The 20,366-nt window shown below is 50.0% G+C and overlaps 8 protein-coding genes across 8 annotated transcripts; 4 read left to right on the forward strand and 4 right to left on the reverse strand.

Annotated features, from left to right (window-relative positions):
- Nucleotides 1-188: 188 nt before the first annotated feature.
- Nucleotides 189-2,723, reverse strand: MGYG_00974 (pH-response transcription factor pacC/RIM101; the record flags this gene model as incomplete). The annotated part of the gene is made up of 3 exons (XM_003176841.1): nt 189-1,837; nt 1,909-2,221; nt 2,289-2,723. 3 exons carry the CDS (start codon nt 2,721-2,723, stop codon nt 189-191), a joined length of 2,397 nt encoding a protein of 798 aa, XP_003176889.1.
- Nucleotides 2,724-4,662: 1,939 nt separating this feature from the next.
- On the forward strand, nt 4,663-5,420 carry MGYG_08912 (hypothetical protein; the record flags this gene model as incomplete). The annotated part of the gene is made up of 4 exons (XM_003176842.1): nt 4,663-4,686; nt 4,757-4,938; nt 5,103-5,144; nt 5,285-5,420. 4 exons carry the CDS (start codon nt 4,663-4,665, stop codon nt 5,418-5,420), a joined length of 384 nt encoding a protein of 127 aa, XP_003176890.1.
- A 337-nt stretch (nt 5,421-5,757) lies between these two features.
- Nucleotides 5,758-9,271, reverse strand: MGYG_00975 (transcriptional activator Mut3p; the record flags this gene model as incomplete). The annotated part of the gene is made up of 5 exons (XM_003176843.1): nt 5,758-6,978; nt 7,037-7,421; nt 7,477-8,082; nt 8,143-8,887; nt 8,971-9,271. 5 exons carry the CDS (start codon nt 9,269-9,271, stop codon nt 5,758-5,760), a joined length of 3,258 nt encoding a protein of 1,085 aa, XP_003176891.1.
- A 1,495-nt stretch (nt 9,272-10,766) lies between these two features.
- On the forward strand, nt 10,767-11,159 carry MGYG_00976 (hypothetical protein; the record flags this gene model as incomplete). Its single annotated transcript, XM_003176844.1, has 2 exons — nt 10,767-10,876; nt 11,021-11,159. The coding sequence occupies 2 exons, from the start codon at nt 10,767-10,769 to the stop codon at nt 11,157-11,159; spliced, it is 249 nt and encodes an 82-aa protein (XP_003176892.1).
- Nucleotides 11,160-11,709: 550 nt separating this feature from the next.
- MGYG_00977 (protein kinase subdomain-containing protein) lies at nt 11,710-14,849 on the forward strand (the record flags this gene model as incomplete). The annotated part of the gene is made up of 2 exons (XM_003176845.1): nt 11,710-13,822; nt 13,897-14,849. 2 exons carry the CDS (start codon nt 11,710-11,712, stop codon nt 14,847-14,849), a joined length of 3,066 nt encoding a protein of 1,021 aa, XP_003176893.1.
- Nucleotides 14,850-15,365: 516 nt separating this feature from the next.
- On the reverse strand, nt 15,366-16,573 carry MGYG_00978 (hypothetical protein; the record flags this gene model as incomplete). The annotated part of the gene is made up of 2 exons (XM_003176846.1): nt 15,366-16,244; nt 16,298-16,573. 2 exons carry the CDS (start codon nt 16,571-16,573, stop codon nt 15,366-15,368), a joined length of 1,155 nt encoding a protein of 384 aa, XP_003176894.1.
- A 599-nt stretch (nt 16,574-17,172) lies between these two features.
- Nucleotides 17,173-18,173, forward strand: MGYG_00979 (meiotically up-regulated 14 protein; the record flags this gene model as incomplete). The annotated part of the gene is made up of 2 exons (XM_003176847.1): nt 17,173-17,317; nt 17,413-18,173. The coding sequence occupies 2 exons, from the start codon at nt 17,173-17,175 to the stop codon at nt 18,171-18,173; spliced, it is 906 nt and encodes a 301-aa protein (XP_003176895.1).
- A 593-nt stretch (nt 18,174-18,766) lies between these two features.
- On the reverse strand, nt 18,767-20,341 carry MGYG_00980 (EFR3; the record flags this gene model as incomplete). The annotated part of the gene is made up of 1 exon (XM_003176848.1): nt 18,767-20,341. The coding sequence occupies one exon, from the start codon at nt 20,339-20,341 to the stop codon at nt 18,767-18,769; it is 1,575 nt and encodes a 524-aa protein (XP_003176896.1).
- Between the last annotated feature and the right edge of the window lie 25 nt (nt 20,342-20,366).

Below are 20,366 nucleotides of genomic sequence, written 5' to 3' on the forward strand. Positions count from 1 at the left end.
CAGCAGATAGAACGATAAAACGGACAGACAGACAGACAGATAGATAAAAAGGAGAAAAAGAAGAAGACGAAAAAAAAAGAAGAAGGGTAGAGTAGAATATACAATGGCTGACTCGACAGCAGCAAGACTCATAGCATCATGAAAGGGTTGTTGAAGGAAGAGAAGGAGAGAAAGAAGAGAAAGACAGTCTACTGGCCCATCTTTTCGTCTCCGTCGGTGTCAGCTCCGTCGTCGACAGCCATCTTGAGCACAGGATACAGGTTTTCTCCGGCACGCTTGGCCTCTTCCTCGGCATCGAGCATGGTCGTTGTGCTTTTGGCAGCGGGCGAGGACGGGGTGCGCTCTCGTGACATCTGATCTTGATCTCGTCTTTCCTCGTGGGCCACGGCAGCGGCGGCGATGGCCTCCATGCCATGCATCTTGATGCTGGGGTAGTCTCCATTAGCGTCAGATGCAGGTGCGGGTGTGGATGCGGATGCAGGTCTAGAGGAAGCTTTATCGGTCTTGGCATCTTCCTCCTTATCGGAGGCTTCCTTCTTGTCTTCGTCGAGGTAGTCGCCGTTGTTGAGACGTTCGAGGACATAGTCACGCAGTCTCTGCAGCAGACGCACGTTCTCGACCCACTGCTGCTCTCCGGCCGGCTGGCGATCTTCATCAGCAGCAGGAGCAGAGGTAGGAGTAGGAGTAGCGGATGAGCTTCTTCTACGGGCAGAGGCTGCGTCTTCGTCAGCCGAGGCACGACGGAGAGCAGGGTCGATGACGCTGGAGGACAGCTTTGGCTCATCGGCAGAAGCAGCATCATCACGCTTGATGGTGGGAGTGGAGAGGTCGATGTCTGGACGAGAACGCTGGAGCATGCCGCCAGTGTAGCGTCGTCGATCATCGTCAAAGACGCTGCTTAGGGTCGACGGAGGAGCGGCACTTGAAACCGTGGTTGAGTATCCGGAAGATGAGAGGCTGTCCTGGCCGGTGGTGGCGGGCAGGGTAGGGTACATCCCAGCCGTGGAAGGGTGATGATGATGGGTTGGAGACATGCCATGGCTAGAGGCAAGCGAGATTGGAGAGCGGCCAGAGGTGTAGGACTGGGCGCTGGAGGGCGGAGTGAGTGCTGGAGTGGATGCATGGGGGGATCTGGAGGCAGCAGCAACAGCAGCAGCCGTGGGCATCATAGAGGCAGAGGTAGCGGCTGCAGTGGTGACAGTGGCGGTGGCATGGGGATGCTGCTGGTGGTGGTGGTGGGACTGGTGATGGGTTGGGGGAGAGTTGGTGGTGCGGTAGCTGAGGGGACCCTGGACGTAGTGGGCACCAGGCTGGGCGACGCCGGCAGCAGCCACGTTCTCATCACTCTCGTAGACGGTGGACTGCATCTGCTCCAGGAACTGGTCAATGTTCATCAGGTCAGCTTTGGTGCGCAGGTTGCCCATGGGGGGCAGGTGGTAGGACTGGGTCGGGATTGGGCCGGCGGACTGGTAGCCACCGTGGCCGCCACCGACGCTGACCATGGCAGGCATGGGCTGGTATTCTGGCACCGCGCCGGCGTGGGTCAGAGGCAGCGGGAGGCCATGGAGGTTGAGCAGTCGCTGGCCCACGGCGGCATAGGAGGTAGGGTCGAACTGACGGCGCTTCAGGTCTCCAAAGAACTCATTCAGGGCATCGTAGCCTCGCTTCTTGTTCTCGTAGGATGCCTGGTGGGCAGCATCGTGGCCAACGGCGTAGTACACGTTGCCGTACGACGGATTGGGCTGCTGCTGGGGGTGCTGGGGCTGGTAGTACTGTGGTGGAGGGTGGCCGTAAGCCTGGGGGACCGGTCCCAGAGACCCCTCAAAGAAATGAGCCGCTATCAACCTGTCAGCATTTTCACCTAGAAATATGTATACAGCCCCAAAAAGAAAAGGAGAATTAACGTACGCTTCCCGTCAGGCCCAAGGCCGACACCAAACATGCCCGAGGGAGGCTGCTGGCGCTGTCCGGCACCCGGCTCCGGCGACCGCACGAGGACGGAGTCGTCCGCGTGAGTCTTGACATGCTTCTTGAGATCCTGGGGCCGCTTGAAGGCCTTGCCGCAGAAATCACACTTGTGCGGTTTCAATGGAACATGGACGCGGATGTGGGAGGTGATGTGGTCGCGCTTGACGGTGGTGGTGCGGCAGTTGGACCATCCGCAGGTCAGGTTGAGGTTGTTGGTGCTCTTGCGTCCGACGTGGCGCTCGCACACATGTTCCTACAGTCTCAATTAGCCAACTGCACCGCCAACACGCAGATAATAATAAAGAGAGAGTCAGTCATACGTAGAGGGCTTCTGGAGTCGGGCAGAGTTCCTGGCAGCCCTGCCACTGGCACTCGAGCGAGCCGGGGGCGCTGGGGCTGTTGGGGGCGACCTGCTGCACTCCTGGAGGCGCAACGGCAGCGGCAGCAGCAGCGGCGTGCTGGAGACTCGTCTGAACGGGGACGCTCTGCACCGTCTGCGTCGTCGATGGCTGCTGCTGCCCCTGTTGCTGCTGTTGTTGTTGCTGTGGTTGCTGCTGCTGAGGCTGTCCCTGCTGGAGGGAGGACGCGGTCTGCATCTGAGGCCGGGACTGCTGGGCCTGCGCCTGCTCTGGCTGCGAGGCCGTCGCCGTCTGCTGTCCCTGTTGCTGTTGCTGAGTCTGGTGCTGCTGTGGTTGATGCTGCTGCTGCTGCTGCTGGGCGAGGGCGGAGTGGTCTTGGTCCTGGGTGGAAGACATGGCTGCCAAGCAAAAGGCTTGTCGTGGTCCTGGGCGAAGACAGCACCAAGAGCGGAAAGTCAAGAGAGGAAGAAGAGAGGAAGAAGTCGAGAGAGAGAAAAGACAGGGCGGGACAGGCAGGTTAAAAAAGAGGAAGACGGGAGAAAGAAGGAGAAGAAGAAGAAAGACGAGACAAGAGACAAGAGACAAGAGACGGGGAGGAAGAGGCAGAGAGGAAGAAGGGGAAAAAGACGGGGGTGGGTGGAAGGGGCTGAGTCGCCGTGCGTGGGCCTTGGCTGGGACTCGAGGAGGTAAAACAAAGTCAAGCAAAGCAGCAAAGACGACGCGGAAAGGCGAGGGAAAAGGGAGAAAGAAGAAAGACGACGGAGGAGGAGGACGGGGGGAAGGCCAAGGGCTGGGCGGGCGGAGGGAGTCAGCAAGACCAGACAAGTCAGAAGAGCGACAAGACGACAAGACGACAAGACAGTAGGAGGACGAGGCAGTGGCAGAGACAAGAGACAAGAGGAGAGGCAAGAGTGAGACGGGAGAAAGGGAAGGCAGTTGGTTAGCTGGACAAGACAGGACGAGGACGGGCCAAGACATGGGTTGAAATAAATAGGGGCAGCGAGAGACCAAGACCCAAGACCCTGCAAAGACCAAGACCAAGGACGGGGACCAAGACAAGGCCAGGCAAGGCGTCCTTTTGCTTCTTCCTCTTTTTTCGTCTTTCATCTTTTTCGTCCTTTTGGTCTTTTTTTCTTTTCTTTTTTGCATGTTTCTTTCCTTCCTTTCTCTTTTCTTTTTCTTCCTTCTTTTCGTCCTTTTCGTCTCTCTCTCTCTCTCTCGCTTTCTCGCTCTTCTCGCTTCCCGTCTCGCGTCTTTTGCTTTTTTCGTGCACGCTTACATAAGACAAGCGTTGCAAAAGATTAAAAAGAAAGTGGTTTAACTCCTCTTGGCGTGTGTTACTCGAGGCCGAAAGAGGACAAGCGCCAAGCCAGAGCGGAGCCAAGGGCGGCCAAGGGCGGCCAAGGACGGGCAAGAGAGCAAAGGCAAAGGGGGGCAGTAAAGTGCCAAGACCCACAGCCAAGACAGAGAGAAGCGAGGGCGCCAAGGAGGGGCCAAGGCAGACTATCCCTGTCTTGGGTCTGGGTGCCGAGGATGCCGAGGTCAGCCGGTGCTTAGTCAGGGGCAGGGGCTCTAAGTAAAGAATAGAGACAAAGATAAGGCAGAGATAAGGAAAGCAGGATAAGGCTGGATAAGATCTCTTGGGGCGAGTCTCAGCCAGTGCTTGGTTTCTCTTCTTTCTTCTTTTCCTCGTATAATAATAATAAACATGCTCCGTTCTCTCCTTATTATTCTGGCTGAAACAGCTTGATCTCTTCTCTTCTGTTCCAGGCAGTCTCGGATAGTCAACTCGGAGACAGTCTCGCGTCTACTCTAGCCAACCGCCAGACAGACAGCTGGGGACAGGGAAGATGGGCAAAAGGAACAAAGTGACGCGTTTCATAGGTTTCGTCCAGGTTGAGATTTACATACTTCAATAAGATAGGATAGATGCAGGGGTTGTAAACAGCCTTTGGATATAAATAGACTCTCTTTCTAGAACAGCATGCTCACATTCAGGTGAAGGGTTATTAGACAAGGGGTTTTGCCTTCGGTATTGGCGCATCGACGAAACCATCGGTTTACCGAGAGTGGCTCACATCTACTCCGTACACTCAACATAGCGGCAATGACTCTCAAGACAGACCAGGAAATATGCAGGCCTAGCTAGTCATCCAACGGGCTCACTATCTTTGTAGAAAAATGTGATATGATAGATGAGCCTACTCATACCACACCAGGAACACAAGGTTATATAAACCCCTGTTTGGTCTAGACTATCTCTCCCATGCTTATCATATCGGTCCATACTTCTTAACAACCGACGACGCCTGTCCGTCTTTGATTGTGTTGTCCAATGGGAGTCACAACCGTAAAGGCAGTTAGCCTGACATCCACCGAAGAATTATGGGTGTCTGCCGGAAGTAATAAATACTTACAACACGACACAGGATTCTGACTTTAAATCCTTAAAGCCTCCCTCACTCCCTGGCTGGACAGCGTCACAAGGGGCAGTGATATACGAGCAGATCACCGCCACTGGCCTCACTGTTCGGTATACAATGCCATTCGATTCGGAACACTTTACTAGCCCCTTCAGCCCGGTGGAAGCCCCTAAGCTGGACGATGTGCCGTAGAGTACTCCGTATAGAGTAGCCATGCGCGTAAGATCGCTCCTGCGCGTCATCAGCCAAGCATAGATCGAAGTTTGCACGCGGCGCGTCATGTCTTGGCAGTTGTCAGCATACATAAACAGTGCCCTTAAGCGCCCTTAAGCGCCCTAATAGGGCCCACTAGTGCGGGGAGACGAGGGCCTGCCGACTTTAAATGGGAGCAGCTGTAAGTGACCAGAAGCAATTGCCTATTACTTATAGCCGTCGGAAAGATGGTTGGGTTTTCATCACTATGTCTAGTACAGGGAAATAGCAAGCAAGCAGCCTCGTTCTCTCATAATAGAGGATGCTGAAAGTGCAATACAGCAGAGATGAAACGTGGCTCGATAAGTCCATAGAGTATGCAAAACAACACCTAGAAGACGAAGACGGGGATGAAGAAGCAAATGGCAGAGAAGGCAAACAAAGAATTAAGAAAAAGAAAACCAAACCTGATATATGAAATGGAATTAACTATGCCTAAACCAGGAGAATATCTGTTTACACTTGAGTATCTATATGCTGCGTAACTTTTTATAGAAACCTTGCTCTGTCATATGTTTGCGGCGCATGAAAATATACATAATGGTGAGAATGTACACGCTTGAAGAGAGCATGAATCAATGTATACGCATTCGTGTTTTTCAAAGGGTATCAAGTGTCTAACGCAGAATTGCAGGGGAAAAGGATTAAGACAATTATATTCTGTCTCTTAGGGTATGTGCAGTAGTATTAAACTGGAGACCAATCTCAAAAAAAAGAACGCATGCTATAAAAATGGGTGTCATACCATAGAATCATTAGTCCTTGTTACTAACATTGTTGTTGATGCTGCTATCACCACTGTTCGAATTCCAGGTTCCCCATTGACTCCAATCATTCGAAGACGTGCCCATATTTCCATCTCCATTTATATCTCCGCTAATGTTGGTGCTTGCGCCGCCGAATTGATCTAGTAAGTTATCAAATTTCATATCCGTGTCTAGGGCCATATCTAGGCCAGCACCAAGGCCCATTACGAAGTCGTCTGATGTGGTCTGGAAAGGAGGATCAGCTATAGGGTACTGGTATGTATTATTCGGGGCTCCTTGTGCAGCAAGGTTTTGCCAGATGAAGGAGTGGCCGGGTATTGTGACAAGGTCGGGGTTGCCCATGAATGGGTAGTTATTTGTACTTTGTTGAGGTCCTGATGTCGGACTCTGTGTATTCCCTGGGAAGGTGGTAGATACTGCTTTGAGATGGGGAGGTAGACTGTTTGTTGACGCTGGGTCATGCGAGGACGTCGGAGTGACGATAGACAATCCCGGGGTATTTGCAAAGGAAGGTGAGGAGGATGAGTTGGATTTATTCAAGCCATCACCTTCCAGCACAGACTGAATGGATGCATTGGGAGAGAACATATACTGGCCCTGGCTACCATTGTTGTGATTGTCCTGTTTGAAGTGGTCATCCTCTAGGGTTGACATTGGTTGGTTGGGATAGGCCAATGGGTCATCGGAAGGAAACATCATGGGCATAAGGTCCGGTAGGGGCGCCAGGCTATCGAACGGCGGTGAAAATGATATATCTTGCTTGTTTGAAGGTTGCGATTGCTGGTTCCCAATACCTCCTACTGTAGGTAAAGAAGGGGATGACAGGTGACTTTGTTCGTCATCGACCAAAGATGACACCTGGGATGTAGATGGAGATGGGCCAAATAAGCCCTGCATAGCAGCCGTCCATTTAAACGGGCCATTGGGGGTGCTATTTGCATTTTCCACTGGCGTATCACCAGCTTGAGAATTTTGGCCTGGAGCGTCTCTGCTTGGTGTGATGTGTAAAGGAAAGGTGCTTGCCCGTTGTGGAAGAGTTGCATTGAACTCCAAGGGTATTTTAGTCTGCAGGGGTGGCGTCTTGTTCCCATTTCCTGAAGAACTGTTCGAACAAATAGGAGTGGGTGTTTGGGTACGCTTCCGGTTGATTTGCGAAGATGAAAGAGCTTGCCTATTTCGAAGTCTCTCCGGAAGGTATTTAAACATAGACTAGTACACGTTAGTCCGCTTGCAACCACCGTCGATGCGTACTTAAAGGGGGGCTTACATTCAAACTCTGGGCACATCGATCTGCAGCCATACTCTTCTTTGCGAGACCAGCTAACACATTTTTACCCTCTAACGCATCTTTCAGAATCCCATCCTTGGCCGCCGCAGATTCTGGGTTTTCGAGGATAAAGAAGAGGAGCGTTAAGATAGCAAAATAAGTCGTATACATCGTAAACCAGTACGATCCGTTGAGAAGCTGTTTCTTTTTCATACCAGCAGTGATATGAACAACATTTCGCGCTACACTAACACAAGCAGCAGCACAAGCATAAGAGCGTTTGTCAATTTCTTGGCCCTTGGAGCCGCCTGTGACATAGTGTAAGAAAGGACGGTACATAACCATCTGAACGTGAGCGTAGCATATACGAAGGAGTTGTCTCATTCTAAGGTTTATCATCAGAATACGCAGGCTCAATTCTTAAACAGATTGTCACTTACCGCTCAACCTCAATTGCCGCCTCCCCGCCTGGCCTGTAGGCGTCGGGAAGTGCCTCCATCCATTTCTGAAGATCTCGTTCAAGTTCCCGGATTTTGGAATGGCTTACCATATAGGTGTGGTTATCGCCATGTGTTGTGACTTTGACAGGATATATATACTTCATCACTTTCAGCATAATATGGCCCAACCTCATGTGTGCATTTGCACCCTCCATTAGGCAAATGTAATTGGCTGGCATAGGCAAGATGCCGTCCTTTGTGATAAATTCATCATCAACGGCGATAGGATAGGTTTGGTCGATGTCATCCTCACTTAGCATTGATGGGAGACCCAGGATGGTGCTAACATGTACATCCATCTTTCGGACGACCCAGAAAATTCGCTTGCGAGTTTCAAGCTCAATGGGGTTGAACTTGACAGAGACCGAACGGTGGAGGCCTAGGCGAACGGCAGCACGAAGTGCAATTCCAATGTATGAATAACAGGTTCTAATATTGGCAGAAGCCTGTAGGAAGAGAATCATGAAGCAGACAGCTTGAAGAGAGGTCAAGTCACGACACTCGGTAATATCAAGCAACTGTCGACCAGCTCTAAAATATTGGAAACTACTCTGGGCGTTAGCTTTTAAACTAAAAGGGTCAGAAAGATTCAATCGGAGGAATTACCCTTGATCCACGGCACTTTCGTAGCCAGATTTCTCCAAAGTGCAGTCACCGGGTCCTCGGAAAAGACATCCGACAGCAAGCGCAAGATATAGAAGGGGCAAGAAGCTGTTCTCCTCATTTGAGAACTGTTCTAGCGGAGTATCGTATATTCGGTCGAACATTGCCCAAAAGGTTGGTTTATGCAAGAAGCGCATTATACAGCAGGCGTCTTCAAGTGCATGGGTGCAAAATTTCCGTGCCTCCTTCTTCGATGGTAAGTCATGCACAGGAGACAAATGTGTGTCGATAGGAGACTCAGAAGTTGATTTCATTTTCTCAAGCCTGAGGGGCAAACGGGGCAACTTCTGCGGCAGCTGCCCTTCTAAAGCAATATTTCCAATTTGCTTTCGCACCCTTCTCACAAAGATAAGCCCCGAGGAATGGCCATGGTAATCCCAGTGTCCTTCGTCGTCCAGGTCAAGGGAGCCTGTATTATCCACCATTGACTCGAGGAGTGATTCGTCACACTGTTCCGAGACTACCGGTAACTTCGGCTCAGGCTTTTTAGGAGGATCTGGCGTTTTATTTTTGAGGAGGGAAAGTATTTCTTCAACACAACATCCGTCATAGCGCGGGTCGTCCAGGTCAATCTCAGGTACGAGTGCTCTCAGGAGCCTCTCGGCTTTCTGGAGTCGACATTCGAGGGCTTCGATATATTGAGGGGCAGGATTTCTTCGTCGGTTTGACGGTTTGTCGTATGTGCATTCTAGGTTCAGGACACAGTTAGCTACCCTCTTTTTGGCACAGGATCAATCGGAATACATAGTATGTACTCAGGGGGGTTCATACCATAACTATAGACAGTGCAGTGGGTACAAGGTTGCTTGCCGTCGCATTTTATCTTCTTACGACGGCACTCATCGCAGGCTCTTGTGACCCTTCTTCTTTTTTGGACTGTGATGCCTAGCGAAGACTGGTGTGGGTCGGTAGCAGGTGTTCCGTCTGCCGTTTCGGGTTCTTGCGTTGCATCTGGTGTTTGGCCATGAGCATCCTGAGAATTGTCAACTTCAACTCCCGTTGATGTTGGGGTTTGCTCATGAATTTTGTGCTCGTCCTGCGGCGACTGCATGATAGTATCTTCAGAGACCATTGTGTTCGAATGACCCGCGAAGCACCCACAAGTTCATTGGGGGCGGCCAGTGTTTGAATGAGGGTTTATATCGTCGTCTTCACTACTACTCGTGGTGTCGAGCAGGAACATGTCCAGGCGCCAGGGTGTATTCCTGGAGCTCAATACTAACAACGCATACCAGGTTAGCACAAATAGACATACGGCGGTTATTAACTCCACAGCCACGAGTATTTTCTATGTATTGTTTTTTTCTTTTGGCCAGCCTCATTCAATCATTCGAGCGGATAGATGCTCATTCGACTTCCTTCCCCCTCTCTGACTGGAAGAGAGTTGGCTTACCAATGATAAAGGTTTCCCCCGCTGAGCTGCTATCAGATCGACAAGCAAATGCAAGCAGACAGCCAACTCGTTGGTCCGTACCCTCGATATCGTTGGGCGATGAGGAGAAAGAATGAAGGAGCGTGCAGCCGCAAGGATGGTTGACAGATACGACCAACAGTTGAGTGGGAGTTTTATCAGATGGAAATGACTCTTTGATGTTTCAACCAACACTAGGCTTGCTCGGGTTCCAGACAAAAAGTTTGAAAAAGCGCGACCCACAGCGCAAAGCATGTACTTCACCCGTTGATAGGTGGATTCAAGCTTTCGTACATCGAGTCTTGCAACGAGGTGAAAAGGAAAGGTGTGCGCGATCACCGGATTGAATCAGCCCTTGCACATCGGACAAGCCCTAGCCAACAAGTAAGCAGCAAGCACGATGCGTGCAGGCAGGCTTGGAACAACCAGGGGTGCGCACGCTGCACCTTATAAGAGCGAGACCGCAGCTTCCTAGTTACTCCGATTGATTGTCAATCTTAACTCCGACGACTGGAACCGAGGGTGTGTAGATGCATCTCGCTCAGACAGTATTCTCTCATGCAGCCACAGCGAGGAGAAGAGCGCGGAGGAACGAGGCAGACGTCGTACAGCCGTGCCAACTCAGGCCACAGAGATGCCGCAGCGCCCTTGGTTCTTCTGCTACTCCTGCTTCTCCTCCCATGTCGTTGCTTTGCTGCACATCGCAATTGAATCCCCGAGCTGCATCTGCTGACTAACAATCCATCATTCACATGACTTGTTTTCTTATCCTTGATTGGTCCGTCGGCCGGAATGGGATTTTGCTTTGGATTAGATAAGCAATTCTAGAATTAGAAACGTTAGCTAAGACTTTTTATCCTGGTAACTCCTGATGCGGAAACTTAGACGTCATTCGACAGTTTGACAGCCAGGCAAGTATAATCCTATCGTGATATACTCCGTATATATAAGATGTTATACTCCGCACATATTGCGCGGCGTGAAGGCAGCCCGAATCCTGTTCTCCCAGGACGGGAAGATGGTCCAAACCTGAGGTGTCATAATCGATGCTGCATGCTCATGTTCCAGGCAAGCCCCTGCAAGCACAACGAACATCTAAATAGGAAAGTCTAACCTGAAAAGCATCGGTGTGCTGGCTGGGAGTGTGTTTGGAGTCATGGGTTCGGGACTGCTTTTGCTCGCCATTGAGATTCTGGATGCTATCGGCCGGGCTTGGGTCCGGCCAGGGACTGGCCAGGGTTCAGGTCGTTTTGCGCCTGGGTTGGCGTAAGTTACCGACGTGCTGCATGGAAGATAGGAAAGAAAGCATAGAGGCCCAAGTGTTTTCTTGCTGCTGTCAGTTGAGCGCCGTCGCTCACTATCCCTGACCATACTATTCCGTGCGCTCATCTTATTTAATTTGAGTCTCAGCCCTGGCCCGTTCCTCGCCGCACTTGACACTTCGTCCGCTGGGGAACCATGGATGATGGAACCGAAGAAAACGACAAGCTTTGCGGCTGTCCAGCGCTACACACCACTCCCCGCCACATGGGACCCGATAACGGAGTAAGCACGCGGAATTGTATACGGGATAAGTAGATATCGGGATGACATTTTTATTCCGTGTAACGCTCGCGTGGTGCATATATCTCGTTAGTTACCCTGAATAAAGTGTCCCGTAGCTGCAGGCTTGCCATAGATACTTTTCCCTAGGAAGAAGAAATGTTATTCTTGCCCTTAATTAAGTACACACTCGATTGACTCTTACCACTTTCTAGGAATCCTAGAGAATTTTCATATTAGCCTGTCTTCGCTAACTAGTCGTCTTCTTGGTTTACAAGTAACTAGCGAGATGTCGTCGTCTTCGTTAGAGAACGAAGATATCAGCCTCTTTCTGCCGCCTTTCACCGCATTGCCCGAACAGGAAATGGGGAAAGCAACTCCAAGTCAACTTCTAAATATCAAGGATATAAACAATGAAAAGCCATAAATGCTGCGCTTTTCTCTCACATAAGAACAGATACTTAGCTATCCGTAAGTATACGTGGAATAGGATCCACAAGCATGCAGGCTTAGTCAAACATACAAAGGCTAAAATAGTTAAAGTGAAAAAAAAAAGCATGGATGAGCCGCCAACACCAACATCGAACCCAGAAACACCAACAGCACCAGGCTCACCTCAGCAATCGCAACAATATCGTGATCCAAGGAGAGCTCCTGTCCATTCAATTGAGCCCAGTTACGGCCCCAGAGAAATTGATCCCTCCAACTTAACTCCACTCCTCCGGGACGGACCGTTTTCTTGCGCTGCACCGGGGCCCTCACAATGCTCTGATAGCTCCTCTCGCCCTCACCCTCACCCTCACTCTCACCTTCGCACCCCATCCTCTCCACTAGGGACTCCGGTTCCCTCCTCTGGCATAGGCGCGCCAAATAATCATTTCCCTTCTGAGTCGCCTCGCCTGTTTGAACCAGAACCTCTTTGGCATCGCAGAGGAAGAACTCCACAGGTTGACGAGTCTCGCCATGTCCCGTACTCTCCAAACATTTCAACCCAGCTAGCTCTGTCAAGGCCTATCCGTATTAACACCCTTCCAACCTCCACGTCGGCTACTTTACCTGCTATCAGAACGGCCGAACCAATACGCTCTCTCCCTTCTCTCTCAACCGTCACGTCTGCCGTTCCAGCAACGCAAAACACCCTCGACCTCGCCAACACCCCGCATCAGCGCGAAAGCGCGACTTATAACGCAATGGCCTTTAACAATCCGGCTCCAGCTCCTGTGAATGCAGTTTCTGGTACTAATATTGTTGCTCAGATTCCGAGTCCCTCGACTGTTGAGAATTTCTGCCCTGACGCGCGTCATATAATGTCAACCAGTCCGGAGTCAATAAAGTACTGGGAGGAAATATTGGACTGCTGCAATGCCGACACACGCATAACTGTGCCGCACATTGGGAAAAGAGATATATTTGTGGTGGGAAATGTCACTGTCAAGAGTGATCATCTTGATCCAGGTGGGGGGGCTGGCTATCATCTGGTAGACGCGAACGAGGTCGCTGCAGTGAAACTGGTCAGAGATGCGATCCCGGATATTCAAATACCGCAAACCTATTTCAGCTCAAAACTCAGAGGCCACGATATTTTGATTCAGTCTCGCATTCCCGGACAGCCTCTGGATTCTATCTGGCCACGGCTCACAACTGAGCAAAAGGAATCCTTTAAAAGTCAAGCCCGCGACATAATTATAAGGTTACGTCGGATAGCACCTGATACCTTAAAATACCCCCGATACTTTGTCGCAGGCTCAGAAAAGGAGAGTCAACGGAGGCTATCAGCAGAGGAGGTCCACAGCCTCTCGCCTACTGATACCTGCGATGACCTCGGCGTGGCCCATAATGATATGGTTATGTCCAATATCATTGTAGACAATGATAAAATAACTGGTCTGATCGGGTGGTCTAATGCTGGTTACTTCAATTGGAGAACCGTGAGCAGAATCCATGCAAAAGTTAGATGCATAGATTCCGAGACAAATGCACCCATCCCGGAGTGTCATGAAACAAAGGTCCAATGGCATGACCTCTATGAACATCCACAAATACCAAAACGGCTAGAAAATAATGAAGGTGCTACTCCTAAAGTGTCTACGCCGACGATGGATCTGAATCCGATGATTCCATCCGAAGAGGGCTCGTCACAGACACCTGCTCTCACTCCCAAAAAGGTGGCAGATATGAAACGAAGCTCCGTATCGCGGGCTTCTTCGGTTGACCGTTCATCACCAGCTCCATCAGTAAATTCTCAACCAACCACAAAAAAGAAAGGCTCTACTGCCGCTGCTATCAAAAAAGGGACAGCCAAACGAGCACCGGCAGCGAACAAGAAACGAAAAATAAATGAGCTTGGAGATGTGGAAGATGTATCTTCTGCAAAAGCTTCTCCACTAAGCAAGTCGTCAGCTCAGAGGAATAAAAAACAGGACTCTCAATCAGCTGCTGGTTCACCCGCTCCTGAGCAAAAGGGACCTAAGAAGGCGCGTTTACGGCGTGGCAAGTTAAACTCTGACGACGATGATGAGGACAATGATGAATCTGCCTTGTTTTGCATCTGTCGTAAACCAGATAACCATACCTGGATGATTGCATGCGATGGAGGTTGCGAAGATTGGTTCCATGGCAGATGTATGAAAATTGATCCAAAAGACGCGGATTTGATTGATAAGTATATTTGTGAGTCCTCCCGAGATATATATAAAGTCACCCCCTAGTCACCCCCTTGATAACCCAAGCTAACTGGCTTTCAGGCCCAACTTGTGAAACCAAAAGCCCTCTACGCACAACCTGGAAGCCTATGTGTCGTCTTCGGGAATGTCGCCAGCCAGCTCGAGTTGATACAAAACCACCAAGCAAATATTGTTGTGACCAACATGGAATAGACTATATGAAACAAGCAATGTCTCGTGGCTCAAGGCAACCTAGGCCCAGTACTAATGAACAGGGCAGTCAAAACGAGGCCAGCAGAGGCGGAATACTAAACCTGGGAGACCTCAAGTCCGTCGTTTCTAAGGTAGGCTCGGCCGACCAATTTCGGAAGCTTGGGGCCAGTCCGCTATCAGCTCAGCAGGAGGAAGTTCAAGCTCGACTTTCAGATGCTATGGCTGCTCCCGGCCCGAGCCAGAACAGTCCACAGTCCAAAGACGTAGATTTTGAATCGGAGGCTGATAAAGTTGCATTCTCATCCAGCGAACGCCAACGACTTAACCAGCTTCGAATGGAGAAATTGAAGCTCGACAACCGCAAGGAGATGCTCCAAGCCCGAGATAACTTCATCATTATTGCTAAACAAAGAGTTAAGCACGCATTTGACCGCCTCAAAGCTCATGGATCCATTGGCAATTTACAACTCAAGGACCTCTGTGGCTTTGATAACCGATTCTCTCTCTCTGACGAAGAATTCGATGAATGGCGCAAATCTGACAAGGGTGCTCTATTGCTTGCTGAAATTACCAACCAAGACAATTCCGGAGAAGCTAGCACTCAATTGAAAAATGCGGTCGATGCTGAAACAATTGAAGAGCTTCTCCAGACACTATGCTTGAAAAAGCGCTGCGAGCGCCATAAACAGTGGACTAAAGTTATGCAACAGGAAGTGTTATTTGAACAATCAATTTTGAAGGAACAGTCCGATAAATGTCACAGGGATGCTGAGGAGCTAGTCAGAAAAGCCGTTCTTAGGATGTTCAGCAGCGAGAACTAAGAGTCTTTTTTCACTCAAATGCTGAGTCCCAGTCCAACTTGCAGCATCCAGACACGGATATCCGACAATAGACCTTTGAATCTTCTTATTCCGATACCCAGCTACACTTTATTTCCTGTCACATCTTTCTTAGGAACAGAATACCCTACCTACCTTTACCCTGCATTACTAATCCTACTATGGTGTTTCGGTTCTCCCCCCTTTTTCCTTTGCACTTGCGCGATTCTAATGGATTGACAAACAAAATCATACCAACTGGACTCTGGCGTTCTATCTATATTTTCTTTCTACCCTATTATTTTTAGGAATCCAGTGACATGGGGTTTCTACTTGCGAGTACTGTTCAATATTCAAGTCAAAATGTATTTTATACCATCCTTTTATCTTTATGTACGGTTACATGGTTCCTTTTTGCGTGGCACGCTCCAAGGTGCATGGTTAGGGAGTCAGCGACTTGCGTCAGTCTTCTATTTCGTTTCATCGACCAGGTAATAAAAGGTGTATATGGCAACACGGTTAGAAAACATCCCAACGCCCTAGATTATCTCCGTTCCTATCTTTAATTACTTCGACCACTCGCTCATTATCTACACTAGAGATGGCCAAATGGATATCAATGCCCTCGTCGATTTCATCAGCGAAAATGGACAATTGCAAGCTAGACAGGTATGGAGAACCGCTAATCAGCCGACGGTCATCAGGCGCCTCGAAAACAGACTCTACTGGAAAATCCATATCTTTAAGCATATATGGGGTGGTTAGCGGGGTTTCAATTGGCGTTCGGCCAGCACGGACCTGGGATCGGAGGTCTTCTGTCGGCATTTGTATTGCCTTTGGCGCCTGTGGTCGTAGTGGTATAGAGTTGGCGATAATAACTGCGAACAGGGACTCATATGTCCTACAAAGTAGAGTGAGAGTGCGGAGCAAGGAGCATAGTTGTTCTCCCGCAGCGTCTGTGTCGGACGTGTGAATGGTTTCCTGTATGGCTACATCCATTCCTTCGATAAGGAGCAAAATAGGCGGTTCGATGGGACCACCCCCCCGTTGATTGTTTGCCGATTGCATCGTATGGTTTTGGTCACCAGTTTGTTTAGTAGTGGGCAAATCTCTCTCCTTGCTCGGTTCCTGTTCTTTTTGTTCGATTTTGAAGAGGAGATCTGATACTTGGTCGACAGCACTGAGTATCTGGCTAAATTTTGATGCATGAAATATGTTGACAGTGCTTAGGATGGCCTCCACTTCCTCGATGGAGAGACCTGGCATCTTTTCTCGAATAAGCCCACGAAGTACTACAGGTGATAACGGACGGCATCCTTCAAATTGGATAATGAACGCCCCTGGCCTGTTTGTAGTTGTGTTTCGTGTAATTGTAGAAATCAGCAGGTGCAATGACAACTACAGAGTGTTAGCAATATGAAATCAGTCTTCGTGGATAGAGGTATACATACTTCGTCAACCCATTCCTGAACACATTCTTTACCGTTTGATGTCCTTTTTCCTGGATCTATGCTGAGTATCAGGGAAGAGATCCCCAGTACCCGGCCTGTCATCACGATAGCTGCCGGGGGTTTCTCTGATGCCTCATCACCGAAAATATCAGCTGCCAGCCGCCATCCATCCTCATCCTCCGAGCTTGATGTACTTCTGTCATCATCTTCGGATTCAGGAGGAAGAAGTGATGATGCCAGGATAGGCCTTGCAGCCACAGCAGATGATGTATCCATATAGCTGAAAAGGTATCCAGTTGTTGTTCAGAGCGTTGCCGTCTCTTTAGCTGTCGTTATTGTCATAGTATGTCCCTAAACTTCTCTTCTATAGATTATACTCAAGCTTAACAGGGGTATTTTATGAAGTATGGCTATTCTGCATAATCTTGCTCTCACTCGCTGTATGTTTTTGCAAGTCGACGTTGACGATGCTGCTGCAGTAGTTCACACTTGAACACTAATAACACAGAACTAAAGATAAATAACTATTTAACTAGGACGGTTGAATATCACCAACGTCAGGCTGCCACGTCCATGGAGACAACTGCTCACCCTTGAACGCAAGATTTAGAGACGTAACCCGGCAAAGGCTCATCCGAACAAAAAGCCTATCAGACTCAACTGTCTGCTTCCTTCAAGCTTATGCAGCTCCCTAAATTACCCCACAGTGGCCGGTTAAGGATATAAAGAGCCGGCGGATACGAGCTCCCCTCCAGATATCTAGAAACGCATATTGACCATTCTATCTAAGAAAGCCATCTGGGTACTCATCCGGATACTCTGATCCTCTCAGAAGACTAAAGAATCCACATATATATCCCTTAAACCTGTAAAAAATGAGCCCTGGCGCCGTTGCCCAACCTGGCCCAGCTGCTGCAGCCAGCGAGGACCTCAAGACCAAACAAGAGCAGGAGAAGCAGCATATTCATAGCGATGAACGAGGCCTTAAGGCCCTTAGCCACGGAGACACCTCTATCCCCGGTACCCTTCTATCTTCCCTTGCCTCTCTCCCACCAATACCATACCATACCTGATTGGAGACGGCGTTTCTATATACTAAGCCTATGTATAACCAGGAATACCCAGCTTCACATCCCACGAGCTCAAACGCCAATGGCAACTAGAGCATATGGCAGGCGCATTCCGCATCTGGGCTCGACAAGGCTACGTCGAAGGTCTATCAGGCCACATCAGCGTCCGCGACCCCGAATTCACCGACGCATTCTGGACAAACCCTCTAGCCGTACACTTCGGCCTACTCAAAGCCAGCGACATGATACTGCTTCGTCTCGACGGCGAAGTGATAGGCGGCAACCGATCACGACCCGCCAACGCAGCTGGGTTCCTGATCCATGCAGCGGTGCATAAAGCCCGGCCGGACGTTCATGCCATTTGCCATGCGCATACGATGTACGGCAAGACATGGTCGTCGTTTGCTAGGCCGCTGGAAATGCTGAATCAGGATGTTTGTAAGTTCTACAAGGCGCATAGCGTGTACTCTTCGTATGGAGGGGTGGTGCTAGCGGAAGAAGAAGGGGATTTGATTGCAAAGGCGTTGGGGGATGGTAAGGCTGCTATACTTATGAATCATGGCTTGTTGAGTGTTGGAGGCACGGTGGATGAGGCAGCGTATTTGTTTGGGGTGTTGGAGAGGAGCTGTCAGTCACAGTTGCTGGCTGAGGCGGCGGCTGCTAATGGGATTGAGAAGGTGTATATTTCGGATGAGCAGGCTGCGTATAATTTTGGTGTGGAGAGTGATCCGGAAGTGCTTTATTGTGAGTTCCAGCCGGATTACGAGTATGAGGATGCCATGTGTGGAGGGGCTTTTAAGAAATGAGGCTTTTCATAGTCTATATTTCGGGTATCATAGCTATCTTGCGATAGTCTTGAATCGAGACCAAATACATAATGAAATATGCGATTGGAATACTAGTATCATGAATCTATCTTATGTCCCACACCCTATGTTCTGGTTAGTACTTAGTTACATAAAAGGGGTAAAAAGGGGTAACTCAAAAAAGGGGTGGAAGGAGGTCACTAGCAAAACTATCTTTATATCACCCACCATGCTCGAATAACTAATAGACCATGCAGAACTTTTAACAGAATGACAGTAAGGAATGAAGAAAAAGATAGAAAAAAGAGAAGAAGAAGAAAAACCTAAATCTTATAATATAATCCATCCATGAGAATGATGTTTTTTCTTGCCCATTTCCTCCCGCCGAGTCACTTTTGAAATGGAACGAAAAAAGAAATCTAGAATATTGCGTACAACTAACTGACAGACACAGAGGGATGGATGGATAGCGGGGATAGATGGGTCACGGGATAGACATTAACATAGATAGTGATGAGATAGTGATAATTAAGAATATCTTTCATAGAGATAGACTTATGTAGGGGTGAATAAATGCATAGATGGTTCAGCGGCTAATAAGGAGGCGGACCGATCCCCCTTCTACCTGATGTAGATCTGCTGGGCGCAAGGAGTCCCTTTAATCCATCATTTGACGGCACGGGAGGGACAGTGTCCGCGTCAGGAGCAGTAGGAGTTGCAATACCGCCAAGTAGCTTGTCAACCTCCGCCCTTCGGCTTTGGCTGACGGATCGAAGCAAGATTGGGTTCTGGGTTAGACTTGGGTCCCATGCTTCGACGGGGGTGTCTGCTGCGCTCCTGCTATGTTTGCGAGACCGGGTTGATGCTTGTGGTGAAGTAGCGCGGCGAGAAGTAGATGGAGTTCTGCTTTTGGAACGTTGGCGGGAACGAGAGTTGGAGCGTGATTGGCGTGCTGACGAGGATCTTGAAGGCTCTTTGCGGGATTGGGGGTTCTGGGGTAGTGGTGGGACGGGGGGTATGGATTTGTCTTTGCCCTGGTCAATGAAGGCGTGGGGCTGGGAATGAGACTGTTGGACCTTTTCGAGGACTGCGTCTGCGTGACCGCCTGGACCAACGCTGCTGAAGCCTGCATCGGAGGTGGAGAATGTATCTGTGACCATGCTTTCGGCGCTAGAAGCATCGTCGCTGCCTAGTCGTGAGTGACCCCTTAGCGGGCTTGGGTGGCGGACGTTGGAATTGTTCATGACCGAGAGGACACGACGGAGCTCGTTGACGCGGACTGTTGAGTCCTTGCTTGATGAAGCGGTTGTCGGGGAGCGAGGGTGAGGCGTCTCGGTCAGACTCTGACGGCGGTCCTTGCGGCTTTCAGCACGGGTGCCTGGAGCTGTAGTATTTGCGGTGGTAGCTGCAGCAGCAGAGGCAGAGACAGGACGGTGCCATCTATGGCCCTGGCCATGAGACGAGTCCGTGCCTGTAGGGGAGCCAGCGGTACCGTTCTTTCCGCCGGACGTGAGGTTCAGAAGGTTACGGGCAGGGACGGAGCCATTCTTCGAGCCACTGATGGAAGACGACTGGGTCCGTTCTTGTTCAATAGAGGCCAGACAAGCCTCTCTGGACCAGGGAGAGAGCATTTGCTCCTTGACGTATGACGGTAGTTGAGTTGTGGGTAGCTGGCGGGCTGGCTGGAAGGATAATGTAGCTGCGAGTCCCTGGGCAGCTGTACTGGGAGAACTTGCTGGGCTGGAAGCTGGGGAGAGGAAGGACTGGTTATATGCGGATTCAATCTGGGAAACCAGTTCGACGGTAGAGGTAAAAGGGGTATAGGCAGCCTTGTTTGACTGGGCAGCGGGATCAGTGTTGGTATCACTTGTGTTGAGTGGCTGGTCGGTCAGGATGCGGATTGCAGGGAGAGGAGGCAGTTGGACCTTCGAGAGCCAGAGGCCGTTCTTCCTGCGCCTGACGACCTCGTTGACGATCTCTCTGCCTACCCTTGTGCCTTCGAGGGTGAATCGCTCGACGACGGCTGAGAAGTAGCCGTGGACGAGACTGCCTGCCTTCAAGGGGGAGGAAGAAGTAGATGGATCGAGATAGTGAGACTGTAGCTTCATGATGACTGGCAGTCCGTACCTGGTTGCATTGACGCCCAGATTCTCTACCAGATGAACCATGAGGAGGTGGAGAGCAGGATGTGAT

This window comes from Nannizzia gypsea, genomic scaffold (assembly GCF_000150975.2).
Source record: "Nannizzia gypsea CBS 118893 supercont1.1 genomic scaffold, whole genome shotgun sequence".
Taxonomy (NCBI): domain Eukaryota; kingdom Fungi; phylum Ascomycota; class Eurotiomycetes; order Onygenales; family Arthrodermataceae; genus Nannizzia; species Nannizzia gypsea.